Source organism: Lampris incognitus, chromosome 5 (genome assembly GCF_029633865.1).
Source record: "Lampris incognitus isolate fLamInc1 chromosome 5, fLamInc1.hap2, whole genome shotgun sequence".
NCBI classification, from domain to species: domain Eukaryota; kingdom Metazoa; phylum Chordata; class Actinopteri; order Lampriformes; family Lampridae; genus Lampris; species Lampris incognitus.
In genome coordinates, this window is record NC_079215.1 from 18,800,466 (window position 1) to 18,816,132 (window position 15,667).

General features: G+C 43.0%; 1 protein-coding gene across 1 annotated transcript in view; it reads right to left on the reverse strand.

Moving 5' to 3' along the window:
- LOC130112896 (alpha-1,6-mannosylglycoprotein 6-beta-N-acetylglucosaminyltransferase B-like) overlaps nt 1-15,667 on the reverse strand; it is a 271,529-nt gene that overhangs the window by 29,389 nt on the left and 226,473 nt on the right. Inside the window, exons 11-12 of the mRNA XM_056280419.1 lie at nt 5,034-5,164; nt 3,127-3,132 (exon numbers count right to left, since the gene is read on the reverse strand). Of these exons, the coding sequence (XP_056136394.1) occupies nt 3,127-3,132; nt 5,034-5,164 (137 nt within the window). The remainder of the gene's footprint in view (nt 1-3,126; nt 3,133-5,033; nt 5,165-15,667) is intronic.

Genomic DNA, 15,667 nt, shown 5'->3' on the forward strand with positions numbered 1-15,667 from the left:
CACCCCTAGTATGTACATTTATTATACACACAAACCACCTTTATGTGAATGGAAAGTCATGTGTCTCAACAGCACATGCTGCTCCCTTGATGCATATAGTATATGTGTATACATCCGCAGTGTGTGTGTGTGTGTGTGTGTGTGTGTTTGGGTTAGCATAATTTCACCCGAGGAGGAGTGGGTCTAGTTAGAATAAGTAATAAGTTATGGCTTCGGTGTGACAGTCAGCCTCCTAACAGAGAGCTAAAAATGGGAAACTCACACAGCCGTAGGCTAAGTTGACTCCGGCACAATTCTCTGCACACACCGTATCTCTTGAATACTCACAGCATGCGTGCGTGTGTGCGCACACACACACACACATTTTTCCAAAATCTCTCTTTCCATTACTACTACAGCTATCTCCTCTCCCTGCTTTGACTTGTGAGGGCCAAATAAATACGTCACAGTTCCTACAAATCTACTGCCCCCTTCAATTTCCCCATGCTCTGAAAATCTCCCATGTTGCGCCTTACCCATAAGATTAAAAATGGACACTGTTTTATGTATTTACCAAGTTGTTATCAATGAGAATGTCATCCTCTTTGGGGATCTATGTGGAAAAACAAGACAGCTTTTATATATGGAGAGAAGAATGTAAAAAACAAAAACATGTAAAAATAAAAAAACCTAAGAACAAAAAAACTAGCTCGTGTAGGAAATGCTATAAAGGCAACATCGAGGGAGAGTAAGAAGAGCGATAAATATGTTATGGATCTGTGATTTGTGTGTGCATGCAGGTTTGTGCATTGCACTTGCTTAGTAACGTCCTGTCTTTTTTCGTTTGACAGAATACCAGCATCGCCCTCAGTGAGGCCTGCTTCCAGAGTCAAAGCCAAGCACCGTGACAGGTGAAACAAAATTAAACAACGACGCTTAACAACTGGGACAAAGTCATGTGAATGGAGCGTGACCCAGGGCCAAATTATTGACAGGCTGACTGGTGTTAAGCAGCTCAGTGTATATCTCTTTGCTATGGACATCCCCACCCCACCCATCCAACCACCCCAGGCAGCTGTAATTGGAGGCCATAACAATCGATAGCTTCCTCTGCGAGGATTTTCCCAGCCAATTAGGAGATTAGCTGGAGCGCTAACTGCACCAGACAATGTGAATTAACAGGAAGAGGAATGCAGCCTAGTGAGAAGACAAATTTGCAGCCTAGATTTGGGTCTCTCAGCTTGTGTGTGTGTGTGTGTGTGTGTGTGTGTGTGTGTGTGTGTGTGCGTGTGCACGTGTCAGATAAATCTTGCCCCTTTTTTTCCCCATGGGAGTCATGCCAAGGATAACCTGTCTATGCACTGGGTCCAATTAGCAATGCTAATGCAGTATGTAAGGCTTATGGCTAGCTTTTGTCCTTCATACCATTTTTCATATAATCACTGGAGGAAGAAAAAAAAAGAAGCTAACAGGAACTTAAAATCAGAGGTGGAAAAACCCGACCCAGAAAGCAAAAACCCTAACCGTGTCTTTACTCCATCCATGTATTAAACCAGCTAATTTGGGAAACTAGTCAGTGCAATCTGATGGTTTAGTACATGGGTGGAGTAAAGACACGGTTAGGGTTTTTACTTTCTGAACCGGGTTTTCCCCACCTCTGCTTAAAATATCAAGTCTGGGTCTGCCCAGCACTAGCTGGGGTGATAAATTAAGCAGCTTGGGATTTGCATGGAAAGGTAAGGTGCAAAGAGAGAGAATAATGCCAACATACACCATCGTATGTGTCTGCATGTATTGCTTTGTGCACATTATCTTGTTCCTTGTGCAAAACAGCAAATTATTTTCCCAGCATTTTTTCTTGCAAAAAGACCATACTGACAGGAAGGCAGCAGTAACTGAATTTTTCCTGCAGTAAAAGATGGAGGTCTGTATGCTTGACATCTACAGATGTAAATGGTAAATGACCCTGGAGCGTCTGAATGTTGACGATGATCAATATTTCAAGTAATATTTTGATCATCTAACTGCAGATTTGCAGGCGTGCTCCTTAGATGCGCCCCAGCTGCGAAACACTTTATTCACCAAGACAGACTACAAAACAGGGCTTTCATTTCAAAAAGAGGTTTTCATACAGAAAACTCTCCGAGGAGCGGCGTACGTCTGCATGAATGCTTCTGAGCATCAAATCTGCAATCTTGACACACTAAAAAGGCCTGAATGACTTTTGCAGTTGACTTTTAGGAACAGTTTAACACAAAAAAATCTCTATATTCGTAAAACTGCATACAGACGTTGTGTTTGCACTTCCAAATGTACATGATGTGTGTACACAACTGTGACTGGATGCTGATATAATGCATGTGTGTGTGTTCTGTGTACTTGTATGTGAGCAGGCTATGAAATGCTTCAGAGTTACTAAGATGGGAAACATGGCGAATATGAGGGAGGTGTAAATTAGTGCTGCATGATTTGGTGGAAAAAGTCATGTTGCAATTATTGTGGACAATATTGCGATTGCAATATAAAATGTATACATATACAAATACAAATTTGTCATGTTGCCGCAACATGTAGTGAGTTTGGTTTTGTATGTTTTACACAGTACCTCTTTGTGCTCAATGTCGTGGAGCTTGAATCCAAAATATCGCCATATAACAGAGGCCGCTTTTTTTTTTGCCACCAGTTCATCAGAGTGAACCTGCTCATTGTCATCGGTATCTATTTTTATATATATTGTGTATATCTTATACTGTGTTTGCTGTGTCTGTCTGTGTCTGCCTTGCACTGTTTGGTGAAGCCACAGCCCTCATTTCATTTTTAACATGTGCCTGCACATTGTTTTTAATGACAATAAATTGAATTGAATTGAATTTTTTCCTTCTTTCTGGTCTGCACACAGCACAGCGGATAGTCACGTGACCGTAGACTGCACACGCTTCACTGCCTAAACAGAGACTGATTGGTCATCTCTTAATTATGGGCGTAGATATGCAGACTGCACACAAACAGACACTCACATGCGCACAATTTATTATTTAATCACATTGCAGCCTTGTGCGGTTATGTAAGTGCAGAGGCCGACATCGCGATGACATTAATGGCGCAGCACACAAGTAAATGCATTAAGTGAGAAGACGGGGGTCTTACCTGAAGCTGTTTCAGCAAACCATGAAAGGAGGCCACACACGCAGACAGGAAGGGACAGGGGAAAAGAAGTTGATAGAGGGGAAGGCAGTAAATGGTGTATGATGGATGGATAGACAGACAGGCAGGCAGATAGATAGATAGAAAAAGAAATCAAGTTTCATAAAGAAAGAAAAGATGTAAAGATAAAAGCAAAATACGTTATTCCACACAAATCAAATAAAACGGAGGTAAAAGAGAAGCAAATGAAGAAAGAAAGACATGGAAAGAGGACACAATTGGGGGGGGGACAGATACAGGGAAGTGAGAAAGAGAAAACAGAGCTGAATTAATTACCAATCATATTCCCTGCCTTTTTGAGGAGGTTGTTGTATATTGGCACATTGTGTTTCCATTACCACTCACCCCCGTGTGCCGTCACACGCAGCAACAATAAAGACATTCGGGGGACTGGGAAGACACAGGAAGCACTGCAGACATCTTTATAATCATTTCAATAACGGCATCTCAGCTGCGTCCTCATGCAATATGCAGCACCAGCAAGCAAACAGCTTTTGATGGGAAAATTGTCTGTAAATTAAAGTTGTACAATTCTAACATATAGCGACATACAGCCGAGCTGTAATGGCACACACACGGGGGGTATGCAAAACATTTTATTTGATTTTGCACCTCACTTGGAATAGATCAGTGTGTGGCTGCTGGGTCTTTGTGTGAAGTGTTGTATTTGAATCTGTGTGTGCACATGTCGATGAAAGTAGCAGGGCACACAACCAGGTTGAGGTTTTAACCTCCAGCATGTTGTGTCTGATTAATTTAGTTCTTGACTTCAGTAGAGGAGTATGCAGGGGATTTATAAGATCTGAATCAGATTCTTGCGCCATAGTTGCATGTTGGTGTGTGTACACATACGTACATGTGTTTGTGCATGTACAAACACATACGTACATGTACCAGTAGGTGCATCTCTGTGCATTTGTACACGTGTGTTGTATACATTACTGCAGGTATATCAACGTATTTATACCCCGTCACTTTTTTTTTTCCTTTTTGATTTTTTTCTCCCAAATTGTATCTGGCCAATTACCCCAGCCCATCCTGGTCGCTGCTCCACCACCTGTGCCAATCTGGGGAGGGCCGCAGACTACCACATGAGTTTCGCCAGGGGAAGGTAGTGCGTGGGAGGATCACGCTATTCCCCCCAGTTCCCGCTCCCCCCTGAAGAGGCGCCCCAACCGACCAGAGGAGGCGCTAGTGCATCGACCAGGACACATGCCCACATCTGGTTTCCCACCCGCAGACACAGCCAATTGTGCCTGTAGGGATGCCCGACCAAGCAGGAGGTAACACGGAGATTCGAACCGGTGATCCCTGTGTTGGTAGGCAACGGAATAGACCGCTACGCTACCCAGACAACCCTTTCTCTTTTTTTTTTTTTGACATTTTATTGTCAGATCTTTTCCCTAAAGCTGTTCAAGATAAAAACAGCTTTAAAGTTAACACATTTCAATCTTGATTTCAAAACATATAATCGTTTTCACCCATCATCCTTCATCGAAAAAGGTTCTAGAATCTTTGCACTTTTCGTAAAGTGATTTTTAGAAAATGTTAAATGAACATTTATGTTTCTCCTCAGTGAGAGGTGGTTTCTGATTTGCCTCTCCATTTTTGCAAATCCAGTTTCCCTTGAGCCTATCTTGACATTGGGGTCACAAACACTTATGAATACCTTGCAAACAGAGTAAATGAGAGGAAATCTTGCACCTCATATTCCCCCAACAAATGACTGTGAACTGAAACACGACTGACTAAATTCAACATGCGAAATATGCAAAAGACAGAACACCAAACACAGAGGGAATACTTTTTCATAGCACGGTGTGTGTGTGTGTTGTTTTAGCAGTCTATACCTTCCACATACTGGCCTCCTTTCCGTAGACCACCGCCACACTGTTAACTTTGCTCTGCTGGATGCTCCTCTTTTCTGTCTCGTTCAGCTCCTCCGACACAAAGCCCATGAATGAATTGTCTGGTGTGTGAGCTGTATGTGTGTGAGTGTGTGACCGTGAGCGTATGTTGGTGTGTGGATGTGTTGGTGCATGGGAGGCCAACCGCAAAAAGAGAGAAATAACAATACATTAGCAGACAAAAAGAGGAGAAACTGTAGTGTCTGTGAGTGACAGAGATGGAATAGATGGATGAACAAGAAAGCACCATTCTTGTCCTTGTTAGCTGCAGTACAATGACAAATTTGGAACAATTAGATGTTACCATTCCCATCGACATTATTGATCGCTGTTGTTAAACCACCGGCTTTGAGCCGACATTCACATTGTCTTTGTGATGCTGTTGAGGGGGAGCATAGCAGTACAATCTAAACTGTTCAAAGTGCTGCTTTTTGTGCAGAAACCTTCAAGTAAAAGACTGATTACTGCCTTATCAATCTGTTACAGCTTTATCCTTCTTTTACACTTCATCATTGTTTCTGCTTTATCATTATATTATTGTTGCATCACTCTGTTTAGAGCATTTATTATTGTGTTTGTGCTTTATTGTTAAGTTATAGCAATGTCATTCTGTTAGTGTTATCATTTTGTTACATTTTATCATTCTGTTACAGCTTTATTGTTAAAATTTTGTTATAGTTTCATCAGTCTGTTGCTGCTCTTATCATTTTGTTAATGCTTTATCATTCTGTTACACTTTATCATTCTTTTATTGTTGAAGTAATCTGTTATAGCTGCATCACTTCATTGTGGCGGCACCATTCTTTAAAGCTGCATTGCTCTGAAGTACAAGTGTGGCATAATTTGGATTTACCCCTCTTGTGCATTAATTGGTGAAAAAAAAACTATTTTTGTTTTCTGAGTAGAAGCAAAGTTGCATTGAAAACCTGTGATATAATACTCACATCGAATCAATAACCATGACCAATATGTTTGAACAATAGGATCCTTGTGTAGAACAGTTGGCAGAAACATAAATGCATTATGAATTTAATAATATTTTTGTAAATCTGAGGTTATGTTAAATGGGAATTCCTTAGGGGTGAAGCGTAACGGGTAATAGTGGTAATATTGTTTCAAATTGCTTGGAACAGACATGAATGTAGACCCTGCGTTCATATTTAATATAGGCGGTTATTGTATGCACTAATGAACACGTAATGAACAATTCTTTCTGAAACTGCTAAATTGGGCATTAACTTTGCCACAAATAGTTGTTCATGTATCATAATTTTAGAAGAGCTTGAAAATAAGAAATATTGTGATATTTAAATGATTATAAATGAACTGTCTGCAGGGGTTTTGCATAAAAGCAGGGAGGATTCAAGGCAAATCCATGCTGAGCTACAGTCAAGGAACATGTTCAGCATATTGGTTATGAAGTTAATTGTTTTTCTCCTGCAAAGCTTAAGTACTGCACACTGAAGTTGAATTGTCTCCATCTTTGAGGTGGGAAAAAATAACCCAGCCACTGAGGATGCACAAGCCAGTGCATCCTTAGTGCCGGTCCCAAGCCCGGACAAATGGGGAGGGTTGCGTCAGGAAGGGCATCCGGCGTAAAATCTTTGCCAAATCAAATATGCGGATCATAAATAAGACTTACATACCGGATCGGTCGAGGCCCGGGTTACCAACGACCGCCACCGGTACTGTTAACCAGCAGGGTGTCGGTGGAAACTATGCTACTGTTGGGCGAAGGAGAAGGAGAGGGGGAAAGCATGTCCAGAGGCAGCTAGAGAGGAGGAAGGGTAGGCATGTGGAGGTGAGAGTTGGAACTTTGAATGTTGGCACTATGACTGGTAAAGGGAGAGAGCTGGCTGACATGATGGAAAGAAGAAAGGTAGGCATACTGTGTGTGCAAGAGACCAGGTGGAAGGGGAGTAAGGCCAGGAGTATCGGAGGTGGGTTCAAACTCTTCTACCATGGTGTGAATGGGAGGAGTAATGGGGTAGGGGTAATTCTGAAGGAAGAGTATGTCAAGAGCGTGCTGGAGGTGAAGAGAGTGTCAGACAGAGTGATGAGTATGAAGCTGGAAATTGAAGGTTTATTGCTGAATGTTATCAGCGCATATGCCCTGCAAGTTGGGTGTGAGATGGATGAAAAAGAAGAATTCTGGAGTGAGTTGGACGACATGGTGGAGAGGGTACCCAAGGAGGAGAGAGTGGTGATTGGAGCGGACTTCAATGGACATGTTGGTGAAGGGAACAGAGGTGATGAGGAGGTGATGGGAAGGTATGGAGTCAAGAAGAGAAATGTGGAAGGACAGATGGTGGTGGATTTTGCGAAAAGGATGGAAATGGCTGTGGTGAATACATATTTCAAGAAGAGGGAGGAACACAGGGTGACGTACAAGAGTGGAGGAAAGTGCACACAGGTGGACTATATCTTATGTAGAAGGCACCATCTAAAAGGGATTGGAGACTGCAAGGTGGTGACAGGGGAGAACGTAGCTAGGCAGCATCGGATGGTGGTCTGTAGGATGACTTTGGAGACCAAGAAGAGGAAGCGAGTGAAGACACAGCCGAAGATCAAATGGTGGAAGTTGAAGAAGGAAGACTGTTGTGTGGAGTTCAGGGAGGAGTTAAGACAGGCACTGGGTAGTAGTGAAGAGTTGCCAGATGGCTGGACAACCACTGCAGAAATAGTGAGGGAGACAGCTAGGAAGGTACTTGGTGTGTCATCAGGACAGAGGAAGGAAGACAAGGAGACTTGGTGGTGGAATGAGGAAGTACAGCAAATTATACAGAGGAAAAGGTTGGCAAAGAAGAAGTGGGATAGTAAGAGAGATGAAGAAAGTAGACAGGAGTACAAGGAGATGCAGCGTAAAGCAAAGAGAGAGGTGGCAAAGGCAAAGGAAAAGGCGTATGGTGAGTTTTATAACAGATTAGACACTAAGGAAGGAGAAAAGGACTTGTACCGATTGGCTAGACAGAGGGACCAAGCTGCAAAGGATGTGCAGCAAGTTAGGGCGATCAAGGATAGAGATGGAAATGTGCTGACAAGCGAGGAGAGTGTGCTAAGAAGGTGGAAGGAATACTTTGAGGGGCTGATGAATGAAGAAAATGAGAGAGAGAGAAGGTTGGATGATGTAGGGATAGTGAATCAGGAAGTTCAGCGGATTAGCAAGGAGGAAGTGAGGGCAGCTATGAAGAGGATGAAGAATGGAAAGGCAGTTGGTCCTGATGACATACCTGTGGAGGCATGGAGATGTTTAGGAGAGATGGCAGTGGAGTTTTTAACTAGATTGTTTAACACAATCCTGGAAAGTGAGAGGATGCCTGAGGAGTGGAGAAGAAGCATACTGGTACCGATTTTCAAGAACAAGGGCGGTGTGCAGAACTGTAACAACTACAGAGGTATAAAGTTGATCAGCCACAGCATGAAGATTTGGGAAAGAGTAATAGAAGCTAGGTTAAGAGGAGAGGTGACGATCAGCGAGCAGCAGTATGGTTTCATGCCACGAAAGAGCACCACAGATGCGATGTTTGCTTTGAGAATGTTGATTGAGAAGTATAGAGAAGGCCAGAAAGAGTTGCATTGTGTCTTTGTAGATTTAGAGAAAGCTTATGACAGAGTGCCGAGAGAGGAGGTGTGGTATTGTATGAGGGAGTCAGGAGTTGCAGAGAAGTATGTAGGAGTGGTGCAGGATACGTATGAGGGAAGTGTGACAATGGTGAGGTGTGCGGTTGGAATGACAGATGGGTTCAAGGTGGAGGTGGGATTACATCAAGGATCGGCTCTTAGCCCTTTCTTGTTTGCAATGGTGATGGACAGGTTGACGGACAAGATCAGGCAGGAGTCTCCATGGACGATGATGTTCGCGGATGACATTGTGATCTGTAGCGAGAGTAGGGTGCAGGTTGAGGAGAGCCTGGAGAGGTGGAGGTATGCACTGGAGAGAAGAGGAATGAAAGTCAGTAGGAGCAAGACGCAATACTTATGCGTGAATGAGAGAGAGGACAGTGGAATGGTCAGGATGCAAGGAGTGGAGGTGACAAAGGCATTTGAGTTTAAATACTTGGGGTCAACTGTCCAAAGTAACGGGGAGTGCAGTAGAGAGGTGAAAAAGAGAGTGCAGGCAGGTTGGAGTGGGTGGAGAAGTGTGTCAGGAGTGATTTGCGACAGAAGGGTATCAGCAAGAGTTAAAGGGAAAGTTTACAAGATGGTTGTGAGACCAGCTATGTTATATGGTTTGGAGACAGTGGCACTGACGAAAAGACAGGAGGCGGAGCTGGAGGTGGCAGAGTTGAAGATGCTAAGATTTTCACTGGGAGTAACGAAGAACGACAGGATTAGGAACGATTATATTAGAGGGACCGCTCAGGTTGGACGGTTTGGAGACAAAGCAAGAGAGGCAAGATTGAGATGGCTTGGACATGTGTGGAGGAGAGATGCTGAGTATATTGGGAGAAGGATGCTGAATATGGAGCTGCCAGGGAAGAGGAGAAGAGGAAGGCCAAAGAGGAGGTTTATGGATGTGGTGAGGGAAGACATGCAGGTGGCTGGTGTGACAGAGGAAGACGCAGAAGACAGGAAGAAATGGAAACGGATGATCCGCTGTGGTGACCCCTAACGGGAGCAGCCGAAAGTAGTAGTAGTAGTAGTAGTAGTAGTAGTTTGAGGTGGGAAAAACAGTACATATATGCAAATGCTCTCATTGCTGACCTGGCTTCTTTTCCACACAATCAAATTTTGGAGAAGTTTAATAAGAAAGAAAGTCACCTTATGTGGTCATTGTAGGCTACAATGAATTTGTTTTCTGCATTTAACCCATCCTATTGTATAGGAGCTGTGAGCAGCTGCAGCGCCCGGGGACCAACTCCAGTTCTTTTTCCAATTGCCTTGGTCAGGGGTACAGACAGAGCATTAACCCTAACATGCATGTCTTTTTGATGATAAGTTATTGTTTTGTAAAAGTATCAAGTAATTCTTCAGAGTAGTGACTGAGAAAATATAAGTTTCTATGGGAGTATGAGGTACCTTTTAGTGGTGTAATTGCTGTTCATCTAAGTGCGGATGAATTGAACCACATATGAGTGTAGAGTAATGTCAATAATTTCTTTCAAGTCAAGAGCTTTGAGGAAGAAATCCAAGTTAAGGGACTTGGTAACACTCAGTCTGAACATATATGATGTGGGAAGAAAAAGTTTAGAGACACCAGAATGTGTGGCACTGAAATGCAGCTTATCTGCATTTAATGAGAAGGTAAGTGATCTTGGGCAGAAGTTAGCAAGAGCTAGCTATATTCTGAAAATATTCTGCAAAATAATCTGCCCCCTCGCTTCTGCCTAAGAGCCTTGTGAATGCGCAAACTAATTGAAAGCAAGTAGGGACCGATGGAGATGCTAGCTTATAAAGAGCTCTTCTGATTGGCTGACAAACAGCGGGTACAGAGAAAATGTTCTGTTTCCATTTACAGTACTTAGGCTGGCCATAGAAGCCAGAGTTTTTCCTCAGCGTACCTACTTACTTGATAGCTATTGGAATGTAAAAAGAGTTTGACCAAATATGACAAAAAGTGTTCTAAATCAAAATAACTGATAGCTACTTTAACACATCTTTTCAAATTAGTACATACAAACAAGTGGTTATTCACAGAGTGACAGACCAGGCACGACTTGCGTTATTCGGTCATTTTCAAATGGGCTGTTCCTGGTTGGTTTTACCAGCATGTGATGGTTCGATAAGAATTTCATCGTGGACTTCCGGCATAGCTATCAAAGGAGTAAGACGCAACTTTCGGGGCTCCTGCAATAATCTTTGAAAAAAACTCCTACCCAAGGTACATGTATTGTACTTTTTTGGTGTAAGTTTTACCCAATACTTTAATTTCGACCTCTTGTTGTCAAAAATGTCTCAAAAAGTCCAAAACTGGGAGCACATTGACTGCAAACCCATTGCAGCCAGCTCTGCATGCCACATCCCCGCATAGTGACTCCTCTCCCTGCCCAGGTGGAGCTACTACACCACCAGATGTTACTGCCCTGCCAAAAGATGTTACTGCCCTCTCTGATTTCAAGGCCAAGCTGCTCTCTTCTCTTTGCAATGAGATGGCGGTTATTTTCAGGACAAAACTCCAGGTGGCCTTGAGTAAAAACTTCTCACTCAAGACGGAGCTACAGGAAGTAAAATCAAAATGATTTACCAGCATTACAAGCATTCAGCCCAGAATTCAAGAATAAGGGTGACGTGCAGAGCTGTAGTAACTACAGAGGCATAAAGTTGATCAGCCACAGCATGAAGCTATGGGAAAGAGTAGTGGAAGCCAGGTTAAGAGAGGTGATGATTAGCCAGCAGCAGTATGGTTTCATGCCATGAAAGAGCACTAAAGATTTGATGTTTGCTTTGAGAATGTTGATGAAGAGGTATAGAGAAGGTCAGAAGGAGCTGACAGGTGCGGAGAGAGGAGGTATGGTATTGTATGAGGAAGTCAGGAGTGGCAGAGAAGTATGTTAAGAGTGGTGCAGGATATGTATAAGGGCAGTGTGACAATGTGCAGTAGGAATGACAGACGGGTTCAAGGTGGAGGTGGGATTACATCAAGGATCGGCTCTGAGCCCGTTCTTGTTTGCAATGGTGATAGACAGGTTGACAGATGAGATCAGGCAGGAGTCTCCGTGGACGATGACGTTTGTGGATGACACTGTGATCTGTAGTGAGAGTATGGAGCAGGTTGAGGAGAGCCCGGGGAGGTGAAGGTATGCACTGGAGGAAAGAGGAATGAACGTCAGTAGGAGCAAGAGGAATACATATGTGTGAATTAGAGGGAGGACAGCAGAATGGTGAGGGCGCAAGGGGTAGAGGTGACGAAGGTGGATGAGTTAAAATACTTGGGGTCAACTGTTCAAAGTAACGGGGAGTGCAGAAGAGAGGTGAAGAAGAGGGTACAGGCAGGGTGTAGTGGGTGGAGAAGAGTGTCAGGAGTGACTTGCGACAGAAGGGTACCAGCAAGAGGGAAAAGGAAGGTTTACAAGACGGTAGTGAGACCAGACATGTTGTATGGTTTGGAGATGGTGGCAGTGACAAAAAGACAGGAGCTGGAGGTGGCAGAGTTGAAGATGCTAAGATTTACGGTGGGAGTGACGAAGAAGGACAGAATTAGGAAAGAGTACATTAGAGGGACAGCTCAGGTTGGACAGTTTGGCAACAAAGCAAGAGAGGCAAGATTGAGATGGTTTGGACATGTGTGGAGGAAAGATGCTGGTTATACTGGGGGAAGGATGCTGAAGATGGAGTTGTCAGGCAAGAAGAAAAGAGGACGGTCAAAGAGGACGTTTATGAATGTGGTGAGAGAGGACATGCAGGTGGCTGGCGTGACAGAGGAAGATGCAGAGGACAGGAGGAGACGGAAACTGATGATCCGCTGTGGCGACCCCTAACGGGAGCAGCCAGAAGTAGTAGTAGACTATGAGCATTCAGTCTGATATGAGCACTCTGTTCGATGGATACAGTATGTGAAATGGAAACCTTGCTCTCACTCCAGATTAAAGTGGACCAACCGTCAGCTGAACTGGTAAGAGTGGACAATACTTTGATGGATGGATGTTGAGGATCTTGAGATGAGATCACGACCCAACAAGACAAGGATAGTGGGTATTTCGGAAGACTCAACCAAATCCTCCACTGAACGAATGAATGAATGCCTTTATCTGTCATTGCACAGCTGTACAATGAAATTAAGTGCAACTCCCCAGTGGTACAAAATTTAAAAAAATAAAAAATACAACTAGACACACATTCACAGCACAATCAACATATAATGTATACGTAAGTGTAAAAATAAGTGCAATAGCTATTACACTAGATAAATACTCTGCAGCGGCTATCTCCACTCTGCTCAAGGAGGCTTTTAATCTTGAGAAACAGCCCCTCCTGGACCGTGCTAATCGCACTCTTCAGCTGAAGCCGAAATCTGGTGATCGCCCTTGCCTCATAATTGCTTGACTACATTATCATATAGACTGTGTAGATATTCTGCAGTGAGCCAGAGCCCAACAATGGATCAAGATTTGAGATATGGTCATCTCTGTCTTTCCCGACTACACCGCGAATACAGCCCACACCCGAGCCACCTTCAACAACACCTGGCGCCAGCTCTGAGAGATACGTACAAGGGATACGATTTGGCTTGCTACACCTGGTGCACCTCTGTGTTACACATAACGGAGCCGAGAAGGAATTTTAATCACCAGAAGACGCCAGGGTATTCATTAAAACACGAGCAAGTAAGAGAACCGAGAAGAGTCCTATAATGTTGATGGTGCACCTCTGAATTAGTATGGACAATTATCTTTTTACTCCAGACACCAAGTTATATAATGCTGAAGTGGATTTGTTTATTTGTGCCTTGTTGTTTATCATTTTTACGTTTGCAGGAGCTCAAACCAAAATACCCTAACTACTATTGGGGATGGCCACTAATATTAGCAATTGAGGAATCCCACATATTGGCTCTCTTGTGAGGTTTGTGAGCTGGAATATAAAAGGTATGGGAAGCCCTATTAAGAGATCGAGGGTATTTGCTAAATTGAAACGACTTAAAGCTGACCTAGTACTTCCGCAGGAGACCCATTTGTGTACCAAGGACCAGGTCAGACTAAAATGCCCCTGGGTTTCTGAGGTGTTTCACTCCATAAATACCATCCTATTGTTATTGCTGACCATGCCTCTCTTTCTTTGGAGATTCAGTTTTCCCCACAACCCCAGTACTCAGCATTATGGAAGTTCAATACTTTGCTTCTGTCAGACGATAAATTCAGTAAAATTATTGCAGCCTCAATTGATGATTTTATTGATATTAATCAGAACGAGATGGAATCGGTCTCTTCCTCACTGCTGTGGGAATCTTTAAGAGTACCTACAGAGTCAAATGATCTAATACTCTGCGCATTTGAATAAAACATGTAGAGCCAAACTACAAGAGCTCCCTATTAACATTAGTAAATTGGATGAACAGTTTGATACTTGCCCCTCTCCCAGTTTACTCAAACGTCATGTTGATTTGCAGACTGAATTTGATCTCATCACAACCACTGATGCAGAGCGTCTTCTTTCGCGTTCGCACTCCACATACGAGCGTGGCAATAAGGCAAGCTGGTTCAACAACTACATCGCCAGGCAGCCTCTCGTATGATCCCTCAGATAAAAAAATCATCAGGTACATTGCATATTGACCCTACTACCATCAACTCTTGTCTTTTGCTCTTTTTATTCTTCTTTATATAAATCTGAATCTCCATCTGACACCATGGAAATGAATTCTTTCTTAGATGGTCTCAATTTCCCTGTTATAAACCTAGATGTTGCTAAAGAACTCGATTCACCATTAACTGTAGAAGAAATCACCACCCCTATGAAAAGCATGCAAAAGTGCTTTCATGGTGCTTCTACTTTCTATGATTCTGTGTGCCTTTGCACACAGAATCTGTAAATCTGTACTTCAGAGATGCAGAGATGCAAATTCAACGGAGGACTATCTCTGTCAAATTTCCAACTGCATTATTGGGGGGCACACACCCACAAAATTTAATTTTGGTTTAAATCAACAGCTCTGCCATGGTGTAAGTTAGAGGCACTGTCTTGTATTTAATCTTCGCTAATAACTTTACTTACCTCTTCTATTCCAACCAACCCCTCTGACTTTACAAATAACCAAGTGGTAAGATCTACTCTCAAAATCTGGTACCAATTCAGGGGGCATTCCACATTTATTTCAGCTTCTACCTCAGCTCCCTTACTGAGGAATCATTAATTTCAACCAGCATTTACAGATTCTACCTTTTCTGTAAGGCATGATAAAGGTCTGATATTTCTTAAAAACCTGTATGAGGGTGGTATTTTTTGTAGCTTTGCAGATCTGTCAAGTGAATTTCATCTCCCACCCTCTCATCTCTTCCGATATTTTCAAATTAGACACTGCGTTAAATCTTGGTTTCTAACTTTTCCCTCCTCATCTCCTACTCAACTGTGGGATGAGTTTTTGAGCTCTGACCCCCTTCAAAAGTCACTCATGTCAAAAGTTTACAACAAACTCCTGTCCTATGACAGTTCACCAGCTACCAAAGTCAAAGCTGCCCGGGAGTGTCAACTGGGGTTGAATCTGGAGGATAACTGGTGGGACGTTGCTCTTAACAAAATTCACACAAGCTCAACTTGTGCTCGTCTCACGCTCGTACAGTTGAAGATATTGTTTAGGGTTAATTTTTCCAAAGCTAGGTTGTCACAAATTTATCTAAATATTATTGACAGTTGTGACAAATGTCGTGCTTCATCCTGCAATCTCACCCATATGCTCTATTCTTGTCCATTATTATCTTGCTTTTTGGGGGGGGGGATTTTTTCCTTATGGTGCCATATTTCCTGATAAAAAAATATATATATAAAAAAGAGTTTCAACATGTTCTGACAGCATAAACCATGCTTGAATTACGCGCCGCATCTACCACAGTCTTGGTCTAACCTTGAAAATGAGTTGTGATAGCCTGACTGTGCCCATAATCAGCCATGGAGTTGTGTTATACGTATGTGCCCATCATTAC